General features: G+C 43.6%; 1 protein-coding gene across 2 annotated transcripts in view; it reads left to right on the forward strand.

Moving 5' to 3' along the window:
* LOC106582529 (neuropilin-2) overlaps positions 1-15,000 on the forward strand; it is a 258,981-nt gene that overhangs the window by 109,095 nt on the left and 134,886 nt on the right. For both annotated transcript variants that reach the window (XM_045704914.2, XM_045704915.2), the window contains exon 5: positions 14,162-14,317. In XM_045704914.2, the coding sequence (XP_045560870.2) occupies positions 14,162-14,317 (156 nt within the window). The remainder of the gene's footprint in view (positions 1-14,161; positions 14,318-15,000) is intronic.

Below are 15,000 nucleotides of genomic sequence, written 5' to 3' on the forward strand. Positions count from 1 at the left end.
TAGGTGGAGGGTGCAGGCTGGCAGGGCAGAGACTGCTTCTTTCTAGGTGGAGGGTGGAGGCTGGCAGGGCAGAGACTGCTTCTTTCTAGGTGGAGGGTGGAGGCTGGCAGGGCAGAGACTGCTTCTTTCTAGGTGGAGGGTGGAGGCTGGCAGGGCAGAGACTGCTTCTTTCTAGGTGGAGGGTGCAGGCTGGCAGGGCAGAGACTGCTTCTTTCTAGGTGGAGGGTGGAGGCTGGCAGGGCAGAGACTGCTTCTTTCTAGGTGGAGGGTGCAGGCTGGCAGGGCAGAGACTGCTTCTTTCTAGGTGGAGGGTGCAGGCTGGCAGGGCAGAGACTGCTTCTTTCTAGGTGGAGGGTGGAGGCTGGCAGGGCAGAGGCTGCTTCTTTCTAGGTGGAGGGTGGAGGCTGGCAGGGCAGAGACTGCTTCTTTCTAGGTGGAGGGTGCAGGCTGGCAGGGCAGAGACTGCTTCTTTCTAGGTGGAGGGTGCAGGCTGGCAGGGCAGAGACTGCTTCTTTCTAGGTGGAGGGTGGAGGCTGGCAGGGCAGAGGCTGCTTCTTTCTAGGTGGAGGGTGGAGGCTGGCAGGGCAGAGACTGCTTCTTTCTAGGTGGAGGGTGCAGGCTGGCAGGGCAGAGACTGCTTCTTTCTAGGTGGAGGGTGCAGGCTGGCAGGGCAGAGACTGCTTCTTTCTAGGTGGAGGGTGGAGGCTGGCAGGGCAGAGCCTGCTTCTTTCTAGGTGGAGGGTGGAGGCTGGCAGGGCAGAGGCTGCTTCTTTCTAGGTGGAGGGTGGAGGCTGGCAGGGCAGAGGCTGCTTCTTTCTAGGTGGAGGGTGGAGGCTGGCAGGGCAGAGACTGCTTCTTTCTAGGTGGAGGGTGGAGGCTGGCAGGGCAGAGACTGCTTCTTTCTAGGTGGAGGGTGGAGGCTGGCAGGGCAGAGACTGCTTCTTTCTAGGTGGAGGGTGGAGGCTGGCAGGGCAGAGGCTGCTTCTTTCTAGGTGGAGGGTGGAGGCTGGCAGGGCAGAGACTGCTTCTTTCTAGGTGGAGGGTGGAGGCTGGCAGGGCAGAGACTGCTTCTTTCTAGGTGGAGGGTGGAGGCTGGCAGGGCAGAGACTGCTTCTTTCTAGGTGGAGGGTGGAGGCTGGCAGGGCAGAGGCTGCTTCTTTCTAGGTGGAGGGTGGAGGCTGGCAGGGCAGAGACTGCTTCTTTCTAGGTGGAGGGTGGAGGCTGGCAGGGCAGAGACTGCTTCTTTCTAGGTGGAGGGTGGAGGCTGGCAGGGCAGAGACTGCTTCTCTTCTGGTGGTGTTATTTAGATAGTATTTTACTGTGCTCTTTTCCAGTCAAGGATGAAACCTTCTGGCTGTATTATTTGCCGTATTATTTTGGTAACAAATTATTTTTACTGATAAAGGTTAAAACAACTCCTTCTTCCCCTCTCTCTACCCTCCTCTCCGCTTCTGTGAGAGCAGAGGCTTTTTAGCCCCACTCTGTAGATGATAGAGAGAGAGAGAGAGAGAGAGAGAGAGAGAGAGAGAGGAGAGAGAGAGAGAGAGAGCAGGTAATACACTGCTACTAAAATAGCTGTAATAAATACCAGGCTGAGCATTATGGCAACAGTGCCTGGGCTCTGATGGGGAGGCTGGTATGGAATGATGATTGTGGCTTCACTCTGCTGTCCGAGGTGGTATGAGGCTCTATGGCAGGGGTGGGCAAACTTTTTGGCTTGAGGGCCACATCAGGATTACGAAATCAAATTGAGGGCCACACTGATTTTTTTTTGTTTCGGGGGGGGGGACCAATTTATTTGTGAAAATCCAGAAAAATAGCAGTTATTAGAATTTAAACTGAACAAAAAACATGCAAGCATTTCAAAGATTTTACTGAGTTACAGTTCATATAAGGAAATCAGTCAACTGAAATGAATAAATTAGGCCCTAATCTATGGATTTCACATGACTGGGAATACATCTGTTCTTAAAAAAAAAGGTAGGGGCGTGGATCAGAAAACCAGTCTGTATCTGGTGTGACCACCATTTTGCCTCATGCAGCGCGACACATCTCCTTCGCATAGAGTTGATCAGGCTGTTGATTGCGGCCTGTTGGAATGTTGTCCCACTCCTTTTCAACGGCTGTCCGAAGTTGCTGGATATTGGCGGGAACTGGAACAAGCTGTCGTACACGTCAACACAGAGCATCCCAAACATGCTCAATGGGGGACATGTCTGGGGTGTATGCAGGCCATGGAAGAACTGGGACATTATCAGCTTCCAGGAATTGTGTACAGATCCTTGCGACATGGGGCCGTGTATTATCATGTTGAAACATGAGGTGATGGCGGTGGATGAATGGCACAACAATGGGCCTCAAGATCTCATCAAATTTACATTGATAAAATGCAATTGTGTTTGTTGTCCGTAACTTATGCCTGCCCCATACCATAACCCCACCTCCACCATGGGGCCCATACCATAACCCCACCACCACCATGGGGCCCATACCATAACCCCACCTCCACCATGGGGCCCATACCATAACCCCACCTCCACCATGGGGCCCATACCATAACCCCACCGCCACCATGGGGCCCAATACCATAACCCCACCTCCACCATGGGGCCCAATACCATAACCCCACCTCCACCATGGGGCCCATACCATAACCCCACCACCACCATGGGGCCCATACCATAACCCCACCACCACCATGGGGCCCATACCATAACCCCACCTCCACCATGGGGCCCATACCATAACCCCACCTCCACCACGGGGCCCATACCATAACCCCACCACCACCATGGGGCCCATACCATAACCCCACCTCCACCATGGGGCCCATACCATAACCCCACCACCACCATGGGGCCCATACCATAACCCCACCTCCACCATGGGGCCCATACCATAACCCCACCACCACCATGGGGCCCATACCATAACCCCACCTCCACCATGGGGCCCATACCATAACCCCACCACCACCATGGGGCCCATACCATAACCCCACCACCACCATGGGGCCCATACCATAACCCCACCACCACCATGGGGCCCATACCATAACCCCACCTCCACCATGGGGCCCATACCATAACCCCACCTCCACCATGGGGCCCATACCATAACCCCACCTCCACCATGGGGCCCATACCATAACCCCACCTCCACCATGGGGCCCATACCATAACCCCACCTCCACCATGGGGCCCATACCATAACCCCACCACCACCATGGGGCCCATACCATAACCCCACCTCCACCATGGGGCCCATACCATAACCCCACCACCACCATGGGGCCCATACCATAACCCCACCACCACCATGGGGCCCTCTGTTCACAACATTGACATCAGCAAATCAGCAAACCATCAGCAAAGTTAAATAAAAACTAAAAATGTCGTAGTTGAAACCGGGATTCAGTTGTGAAGAGCACATTTCTCCAGCGTGCCAGTGGTCATCGAAGGTGAGCATTTGCCCACTGAAGTCGGTTACGACGCCGAACTGCAGTCAGGTCAAGACCCTGGTGAGGACGACGAGTACACAGACGAGTTTCCCTGAGGTGGTTTCTGACAGTTTGTGAAGAAATGCTTTGGTAGTGCAAACCCACAAACCTCAGACGATCCCGTAGGTGAAAAAGCCGGATGTGGAGATCCTGGGCTGGCGTGGTCTGTGGTTATGAGGCCAGTTGGACGTATTGCCAAATTCTCTAAAACGACATTAAAGGTGGCTTATGGTAGAAAAATTTACATTAATTTATCTGGCAACAGCTCTGGTGGACATTCCTGCAGTCAGCATGCCAATAGCACACGCCCTCAAAACTTGAGACATCCCCTTATTGTATGGGACACTTTCAAATGTGCTTTTAGAGGCCGTTCAATTCAATACTCATCATTAAAACAAAAGCAGTTTAGGTCAAAAGAGATGAGGCTAATATAGGAAATAGAGGAAGTAACAGAACAGGTTACTTCCTCTAATGGAAATGTAATGGAAACTGTATTATAGAGGAAAAACTAAAAGAAATGGACGTACTTATTCAAGAATAATAAAGTGTAATGTATTACAAAAATAAAGCGAATTAGATGGAACATTGTGAAAAATGCACAAAGTGTTTCTTGAATCTTCAATATAGAAATTCGAACAAAAATAATTTACAGAAACTAGTTACAAATGATGGAGTTATCCATGATTCACCAAATGATGGAGTTATCCATGATTCACCTAATGATGGAGTTATCCATGATTCACCTAATGATGGAGTTATCCATGATTCACCTAATGATGGAGTTATCCATGATTCACCTAATGATGGAGTTATCCATGATTCACCAAATGATGGAGTTATCCATGATTCACCAAATGATGGAGTCATCCATGATTCACCAAATGATGGAGTTATCCATGATTCACCTAATGATGGAGTTATCCATGATTCACCAAATGATGGAGTTATCCGTGATTCACCTAATGATGGAGTCATCCATGATTCACCTAATGATGGAGTTATCCATGATTCACCAAATGATGGAGTTATCCATGATTCACCAAATTATGGAGTCATCCATGATTCACCTAATGATGAAGTTATCCATGATTCACCTAATGATGGAGTTATCCATGATTCACCTAATGATGGAGTCATCCATGATTCACCAAATGATGGAGTTATCCATGATTCACCAAATGATGGAGTCATCCATGATTCACCTAATGATGGAGTCATCGATGATTCACCAAATGATGGAGTTATCCATGATTCACCTAATGACGGAGTCATCGATGATTCACCAAATGATGGAGTTATCCGTGATTCACCTAATGATGGAGTTATCCATGATTCACCTAATGATGGAGTTATCCGTGATTCACCTAATGATGGAGTTATCCGTGATTCACCTAATGATGGAGTTATCCATGATTCACCTAATGATGGAGTTATCCGTGATTCACCTAATGATGGAGTCATCCATGATTCACCTAATGATGGAGTCATCGATGATTCACCAAATGATGGAGTCATCCATGATTCACCTAATGATGGAGTCATCCATGATTCACCAAATGATGGAGTCATCCATGATTCACCTAATGATGGAGTTATCCATGATTCACCTAATGATGGAGTCATCCATGATTCACCTAATGATGGAGTCATCCATGATTCACCTAATAATGGAGTCATCGATGATTCACCAAATGATGGAGTTATCCATGATTCACCTAATGATGGAGTCATCCATGATTCACCTAATGATGGAGTTATCCATGATTCACCTAATGATGGAGTCATCCATGATTCACCTAATGATGGAGTTATCCGTGATTCACCTAATGATGGAGTTATCCGTGATTCACCTAATGATGGAGTCATCGATGATTCACCAAATGATGGAGTTATCCATGATTCACCAAATGATGGAGTTATCCATGATTCACCTAATGATGGAGTTATCCGTGATTCACCTAATGATGGAGTTATCCATGATTCACCTAATGATGGAGTCATCCATGATTCACCTAATGATGGAGTTATCCATGATTCACCTAATGATGGAGTTATCCGTGATTCACCAAATGATGGAGTCATCCATGATTCACCTAATGATGGAGTCATCCGTGATTCACCTAATGATGGCGTTATCCGTGATTCACCTAATGATGGAGATATCCGTGATTCACCTAATGATGGAGTCATCGATGATTCACCTAATGATGGAGTTATCCATGATTCACCAAATGATGGAGTTATCCATGATTCACCTAATGATGGAGTTATCCGTGATTCACCTAATGATGGAGTTATCCATGATTCACCTAATGATGGAGTCATCCATGATTCACCTAATGATGGAGTTATCCATGATTCACCTAATGATGGAGTTATCCGTGATTCACCAAATGATGGAGTCATCCATGATTCACCTAATGATGGAGTCATCCGTGATTCACCTAATGATGGCGTTATCCGTGATTCACCTAATGATGGAGTTATCCATGATTCACCTAATGATGGAGTTATCCGTGATTCACCTAATGATGGAGTCATCCATGATTCACCTAATGATGGAGTCATCGATGATTCACCAAATGATGGAGTCATCCATGATTCACCTAATGATGGAGTCATCGATGATTCACCAAATGATGGAGTCATCCATGATTCACCTAATTATGGAGTTATCCATGATTCACCTAATGATGGAGTTATCCGTGATTCACCTAATGATGGAGTTATCCATGATTCACCTAATGATGGAGTCATCGATGATTCACCTAATGATGGAGTTATCCATGATTCACCAAATGATGGAGTTATCCATGATTCACCTAATGATGGAGTTATCCGTGATTCACCTAATGATGGAGTTATCCATGATTCACCTAATGATGGAGTCATCCATGATTCACCTAATGATGGAGTTATCCGTGATTCACCTAATGATGGAGTTATCCGTGATTCACCTAATGATGGAGTTATCCATGATTCACCTAATGATGGAGTTATCCGTGATTCACCTAATGATGGAGTCATCCATGATTCACCAAATGATGGAGTCATCCAGGATTCACCTAATGATGGAGTCATCCATGATTCACCTAATGATGGAGTCATCGATGATTCACCAAATGATGGAGTTATCCATGATTCACCTAATGACGGAGTCATCCATGATTCACCAAATGATGGAGTTATCCATGATTCACCTAATGATGGAGTTATCCATGATTCACCTAATGATGGAGTCATCCATGATTCACAAAATGATGGAGTCATCCATGATTCACCTAATGATGGAGTCATCCGTGATTCACCTAATGATGGCGTTATCCGTGATTCACCTAATGATGGAGATCATCCGTGATTCACCAAATGATGGAGTCATCGATGATTCACCTAATGATGGAGTTATCCATGATTCACCAAATGATGGAGTCATCCATGATTCACCTAATGATGGAGTCATCCGTGATTCACCTAATGATGGAGTCATCCATGATTCACCTAATGATGGAGTCATCCATGATTCACCAAATGATGGAGTTATCCATGATTCACCTAATGATGGAGTCATCCGTGATTCACCAAATGATGGAGTTATCCATGATTCACCTAATGATGGAGTCATCCGTGATTCACCTAATGATGGCGTTATCCGTGATTCACCGAATGATGGAGTTATCCGTGATTCACCTAATGATGGAGTCATCGATGATTCACCAAATGATGGAGTTATCCATGATTCACCAAATGATGGAGTTATCCATGATTCACCTAATGATGGAGTTATCCGTGATTCACCTAATGATGGAGTTATCCATGATTCACCTAATGATGGAGTCATCCATGATTCACCTAATGATGGAGTTATCCATGATTCACCAAATGATGGAGTTATCCGTGATTCACCAAATGATGGAGTCATCCATGATTCACCTAATGATGGAGTCATCCGTGATTCACCTAATGATGGCGTTATCCGTGATTCACCTAATGATGGAGATATCCGTGATTCACCTAATGATGGAGTCATCGATGATTCACCTAATGATGGAGTTATCCATGATTCACCAAATGATGGAGTCCGATCCCGGGGACCGTGATTCACCTAATGATGGAGTTATCCATGATTCACCTAATGATGGAGCTCCTGATCCCGGGGCCTGATTCCCGGGGACCGGTCCCAATGATGGAGTTATCCATGATTCACCTAATGATGGAGCTCCGGATCCCGGGCGATCCGATTCACCTAATGATGGAGTCCTGATCCCGGGGACCGTGATTCACCTAATGATGGAGCTCGTGATCCCGGGGCCCTGATTCCCGGGGACCAGACACCGATGGAGTCATCCATGATTCACCTAATGATGGAGTCATCGATGATTCACCAAATGATGGAGTCATCCATGATTCACCTAATGATGGAGTCATCCATGATTCACCAAATGATGGAGTCATCCATGATTCACCTAATGATGGAGTTATCCATGATTCACCTAATGATGGAGTTATCCGTAATTCACCTAATGATGGAGTTATCCATGATTCACCTAATGATGGAGTCATCCATGATTCACCTAATGATGGAGTCATCCATGATTCACCTAATGATGGAGTCATCCATGATTCAAAAAGCTGTACAAAGCTGGTTACAATTTCAGTTTTATCCTTCAGAAAAGATAGAACATATATTACAACAAATGTTCTGGTTAAACTCAAATTTACTGATTAATAAAAAAATATTCTTGATGGAATTTAAAATATATATATATATTTGCTAATGATATTATTAATAGAAACGGAGGAGTTATGTCACATATGCAGGTATCGAAAATATATGGGAATATCTGCTCCATCCAAATTTACAACCAACCGATTGCAGCACTACCACAAAAATGGAGGAGGCAAGTGGAAAAGGGAGAAGTTAGGGAACTTGTTTACCTGACATATATTAAAGATACAAATTGGCTGAAAGGAACTGGCAGAAATAGCAACATTTACATTAAGGAACTGGGATTAAACAGAAAAATATACCAGTTTCATTTGAGGGCAAAAATGTTGACAGCTGCGCCAAACAGGTTGCAAAATAAATGGGAAGAGATTTTCGATGTACCGATTCCATGGCACTACACCGATTCCAAAACTACACTTGATTCAACGCTTAGAGTTTTTCAATTTAAATTCAATATATTAAATTCTTGCCATAACAGAATGCTGTACTGTATATATGGGGCACACAACAATCTCAGCTCTGTAGATTTTGCTGCGAAGAGACAGAATCAATAGATCATTTATTCTGGTATTGTCCCTATGTAGCTTGTTTCTGGCCACAGGTTCAGGAATTTAAAAAAAAATCACAACATGGACTTAAAATGAACCTTACAAATAGCAGTGTTGCCCGATCTGGAAAGCCATAGTCAATCAATAAATAATATAATAATACTGGTAGGAAAGGTTTTCATCTTTAGCTCACAATCTGTAGATACTATAGGATTAGAAAGGTTTAAAATTAATGTAAAACATAACAATTGAAAAATATACAAGTGGTCTATGGTGATAGGTGGGATGGGCTGAGAGGGTGGTCTATGGTGATAGGTGGGATGGGCTGAGAGGGTGGTCTATGGTGATAGGTGGGATGGGCAGAGAGGGTGGTCTATGGTGATAGGTGGGATGGGCTGAGAGGGTGGTCTATGGTGACAGGTGGGATGGGCTGAGAGGGTGGTCTATGGTGATAGGTGGGATGGGCTGAGAGGGTGGTCTATGGTGATAGGTGGGATGGGCTGAGAGGGTGGTCTATGGTGATAGGTGGGATGGGCTGAGAGGGTGGTCTATGGTGATAGGTGGGATGGGCTGAGAGGGTGGTCTATGGTGATAGGTGGGATGGGCTGAGAGGGTGGTCTATGGTGATAGGTGGGATGGGCTGAGAGGGTGGTCTATGGTGATAGGTGGGATGGGCAGAGAGGGTGGTCTATGGTGATAGGTGGGATGGGCTGAGAGGGTGGTCTATGGTGACAGGTGGGATGGGCTGAGAGGGTGGTCTATGGTGATAGGTGGGATGGGCTGAGAGGGTGGTCTATGGTGATAGGTGGGATGGGCAGAGAGCTTATGTTTGATAAAGTATTATTGTGATGTGACTGCTTTATATAAAAGTACCATGTATGTAAAATGTGTCTGTATATGAAGCAAAAAAGCTGTAAAAAAAACCGAAAAGATATTTGTGGAGGGGTAATGTCCCTCCAGTCTTGATATGGTAATGTCCCTCTAGTCTTGATATGGTAATGTCCCTCTATGGTAATGTCCCTCTATGGTAATGCCCCTCTATGGTAATGCCCTCTATGGTAATGTCCCTCCAGTCTTGATATGGTAATGTCCCTCTAGTCTTGATATGGTAATGTCCCTCTAGTATTGATATGGTAATGTCCCTCCAGTCTTGATATGGTAATGTCCCTCTATGGTAATGTCCCTCTATGGTAATGTCCCTCTAGTCTTGATATGGTAATGTCCCTCCAGTCTTGATATGGTAATGTCCCTCTATGGTAATGTCCCTCTAGTCTTGATATGGTAATGTCCCTCCAGTCTTGATATGGTAATGTCCCTCTATGGTAATGTCCCTCTAGTCTTGATATGGTAATGTCCCTCCAGTCTTGATATGGTAATGCCCTCTATGGTAATGTCCCTCTCGTCTTGATATAGTAATGTCCCTCTCGTCTTGATATGGTAATGTCCCTCTAGTATTGATATGGTAATGTCCCTCTAGTATTGATATGGTAATGTCCCTCCAGTCTTGATATGGTAATGTCCATGTGTATTGATATGGTAATGCCCCTGTGTATTGATATGGTAATGCCCCTGTGTATTGATATGGTAATGCCCCTGTGTATTGATATGGTAATGTCCCTGTGTATTGATATGGTAATGCCCCTGTGTATTGATATGGTAATGCCCCTGTGTATTGATATGGTAATGTCCCTGTGTATTGATATGGTAATGTCCATGTGTATTGATATGGTAATGCCCCTGTGTATTGATATGGTAATGCCCCTGTGTATTGATATGGTAATGACCATGTGTATTGATATGGTAATGCCCCTGTGTATTGATATGGTAATGTCCCTGTGTATTGATATGGTAATGCCACTGTGTATTGATATGGTAATGACCATGTGTATTGATATGGTAATGCCCCTGTGTATTGATATGGTAATGGGACTGTGTATTGATATGGTAATGTTCCAGTGTATTGATATGGTAATGTTCCTGTGTATTGATATGGTAATGTCCCTGTGTATTGATATGGTAATGTCCCTGTGTATTGATATGGTAATGCACCTGTGTATTGATATGGTAATGTCCCTGTGTATTGATATGGTAATGTCCCTGTGTATTGATATGGTAATGTCCCTGTGTATTGATATGGTAATGCCCCTGTGTATTGATATGGTAATGTCACTGTGTATTGATATGGTAATGTTCCTGTGGATTGATATGGTAATGTCCCTGTGTATTGATATGGTAATGTCCCTGTGTATTGATATGGTAATGCACCTGTGTATTGATATGGTAATGTCCCTGTGTATTGATATGGTAATGTCCCTGTGTATTGATATGGCAATGTCCCTGTGTATTGATATGGTAATGCCCCTGTGTATTGATATGGTAATGTCGCTGTGTATTGATATGGTAATGTTCCTGTGTATTGATATGGTAATGTTCCTGTGTATTGATATGGTAATGTCCCTGTGTATTGATATGGTAATGCACCTGTGTATTGATATGGTAATGTCCCTGTGTATTGATATGGTAATGTTCATGTGTATTGATATGGTAATGCCCCTGTGTATTGATATGGTAATGCCCAGTTCAGCCTTATCAACAAATACTTATTTCTCCTATTTGCTCAAGAGGCCTATTTCATATATCCGACCACTCCAAAAAAAAAAAGGAAAAATCTATATTTCTGATCGATTTATTTTCCTCATTTACCTTGTCTTCCGTGCCTGGGAGTCAGAGAGAGAAAGAGAGAGAGAGAAAGAAAGAAAGAAAGAAAGAAAGAAAGAAAGAAAGAAAGAAAGAAAGAGAGAGAGAGAGAGAGAGAGAGAGCTATAAGATGAATGCGTTAGTCCCAGAAACCCCGGCTCATAGCCCTTCTTCCACCCTGCTGCACCCCACCTCCCGCCCCCTTATGCCCTCCCGCACCCCCTCCCACCCCCTACCCCCTCCCACCCTCCTACCACCGCAGAATCCTAAATCACTCAGATGTTGACACACAAAGTCCAGGAATTAAGGGGTGGAAGAAAATAGAATGAGAAAAGCATAAGAAAGTGGGGGATTCATCCCTTTGGATCAAGGGAACAGAGAGAAAGAAAGCTTGTCTAATCCAGAGATGGAGGAGTGAAGACGAGGGAGAGAGAGAGAGAGAGAGAGAGAGAGAGAGAGAGAGGAAGAGAGAGAGAGAGAGAGAGAGAGAGAGAGAGAGAGAGAGAGAGAGAGAGAGAGAGAGACGAGAGAGAGAGAGAGAGAGAGAGAGAGAGAGCACCTCACCCCTCGTTAAACCCAAAGGACTTTTCATGTGGTATTAGATGAAAGGATAGAGATATAGACGGATGATGTATAGAGATGGAGCTGAGACATCCATTGTTTCCCAGTGGAATCTCTCTATAGCCTGTACATCCTGCTGAGAAAGACAGCCTGTACAGCCTGCTGAGAAAGACAGCCTGTCCAGCCTGCTGAGAAAGACAGCCTGTACAGCCTGCTGAGAAGGACAGCCTGCTGAGAAAGACAGCCTGTACAGCCTGCTGAGAAAGACAGCCTGTCCAGCCTGCTGAGAAAGACAGCCTGTACCTGCCTGTTGAGAAAGACAGCCTGTCCAGCCTGCTGAGAAAGACAGCCTGCTGAGAAAGACAGCCTGTCCAGCCTGCTGAGAAAGACAGCCTGCTGAGAAAGACAGCCTGTCCAGCCTGCTGAGAAAGACAGCCTGCTGAGAAAGACAGCCTGTCCAGCCTGTTGAGAAAGACAGCCTGTACCTGCCTGTTGAGAAAGACAGGATTTATCTTATTACATGCCGAACTTCGAACTTCTGGTGTTGTTTTGCCCTAGTTAAGTGTTGTTGATCTGTTCATAACTTGGCTGGTTGAGAATTCATCAGGGTCAGTAACCTTGTTGGACGTTATGTGAGGTGCTGACGTTAAAGGCAAGGGCTACTAATGCTGGTTTGTGTGTTATATTATGTTATGCTATGCTGTGTTATGCTGTGTTATGTTATGCTATGCTATTCTCTGTTATGTTATGCTATGATCTGTTATGTTATGCTGTGTTATGCTCTGCTATGTTATGCTATGTTATGTTGTGTTATGCTATGCTCTGTTACGCTATACTGTGTTATGCTGTGTTATGCTGTGTTATGCTCTGCTATGTTATGCTATGTTATGCTATGTTATGTTATGCTGTGTTATGCTGTGTTATGCTCTGCTATGTTATGCTATGTTATGCTATGTTATGTTATGCTATGTTATGCTATGTTATGCTATGTTATGTTATGCTATGTTATGCTATGTTATGTTATGCTATGCTATGTTATGCTATGTTATGCTATGTTATGCTATGTTATGTTATGCTATGCTATGTCATGCTGTGTTATGTTATGCTGTGTTATGTTATGCTATGTTATGCTATGTTATGTTATGCTATGTTATGCTATGTTATGTTATGCTATGTATGTTATGCTATGTTATGTTATGCTATGTTATGCTATGTTATGTTATGCTATGTTATGTTATGCTATGTTATGCTATGTTATGTTATGCTATGTTATGCTATGTTATGCTGTGTTATGTTGTGTTATGCTATGCTATGTTATGTTATGCTATGTTATGCTATGTGATGCTATGTTATGCTATGTGATGCTATTATGTTATGCTATGTTATGCTATGTTGTGTTATGCTATGCTCTGTCATGCTGTGTTATGTTATGCTGTGTTATGTTATGCTATGTTATGTTATGCTATGTTATGTTATGCTATGTTATGCTATGTTATGTTATGCTATGTTATGTTATGCTATGTTATGCTATGTTATGTTATGCTATGTTATGTTATGCTATGTTATGCTATGTTATGTTATGCTATGTTATGTTATGTTATGCTATGTTATGTTATGCTATGCTATCATGCTGTGTTATGTTATGCTGTGTTATGTTATGCTATGCTATGGTATGCTATGTTATGTTATGCTATGCTATGGTATTTTATGCTATGTTATGTTATGCTATGTTATGCTGTGTTATGTTGTGTTATGCTATGCTATGTTATGTTATGCTATGTTATGCTATGTGGTGCTATGTGATGCTATGTTATGCTATGTTATGCTATGTGATGCTATGTTATGCTATGTGATGCTATGTTATGCTATGTTATGTTATGCTGTGTTATGCTCTGCTATGTTATGCTATGTTATGCTATGCTATGTTGTGTTATGCTATGTTATGTTATGCTATGCTCTGTTATGTTATGTTGTGTTATGTTATGTTATGCTATGCTATGTTATGTTATGTTGCATTACATTATATTATCTTATATTAGGCTATGTTACGTTATGTAATGCTATGCTATGTAATGTTATGTCATGTTTCTAATGGTGTTCTCCGGTTTGTGTTTGTGTTTGTGTTTGCAGTGGGGCCTCTGATAGGTCGTTACTGTGGAACTAAGATCCCTCCAGAGATCACGTCATCTACAGGTATCCTGTCTCTGTCCTTCCACACGGACATGGCCGTGGCCAAAGATGGCTTCTCTGCTCGCTACAACATGACACACAAAGAAGTCAGCGACAGTAAGTACTGCTGTGTGTGTGTGTGTGTGTGTGTGTGTGTGTGTGTGTGTGTGTGTGTGTGTGTGTGTGTGTGTGTGTGTGTGTGTGTGTGTGTGTGTGTGTGTGTATCCGTACGTGCGTGGGTGTGTTTATCAGTGTTTATCTTCTATCTCTGACCCCCAGAAAGGTGTCCCCCATTTTTTTTCTGACATCCCCATTTTTTCACATAAACTAGACGTGTATTTGTGTGTGTTTATTGATCCTTCTCTCTTCAGTTCTGTATCTGACTGTCCACCTGTCATTGATTGATTGATTAATTGATTGCTTGATTGATTGGTCCACCTGTCATTGATTGATTGATTCATTGATTGGTTGATTGATTGGTCCACCTGTCATTGATTGATTGGTTAATTGATTGGTTGATTGATTGGTCCACCTGTCATTGATTGATTGGTTAATTGATTGCTTGATTGATTGGTCCACCTGTCATTGATTGATTGATTCATTGATTGGTTGATTGATTGGTCCACCTGTCATTGATTGATTGGTTAATTGATTGCTTGATTGATTGGTCCACCTGTCATTGATTGATTGATTGATTGATTGGTTGATTGATTGGTCCACCTGTCATTGATTGATTGATTAATTGATTGCTTGATTGATTGGTCCACCTGTCATTGATTGATTGATTAATTGATTGCTTG

This window comes from Salmo salar, chromosome 21 (genome assembly GCF_965601325.2).
Source record: "Salmo salar chromosome 21, fSalSal1, whole genome shotgun sequence".
Classification (NCBI taxonomy): domain Eukaryota; kingdom Metazoa; phylum Chordata; class Actinopteri; order Salmoniformes; family Salmonidae; genus Salmo; species Salmo salar.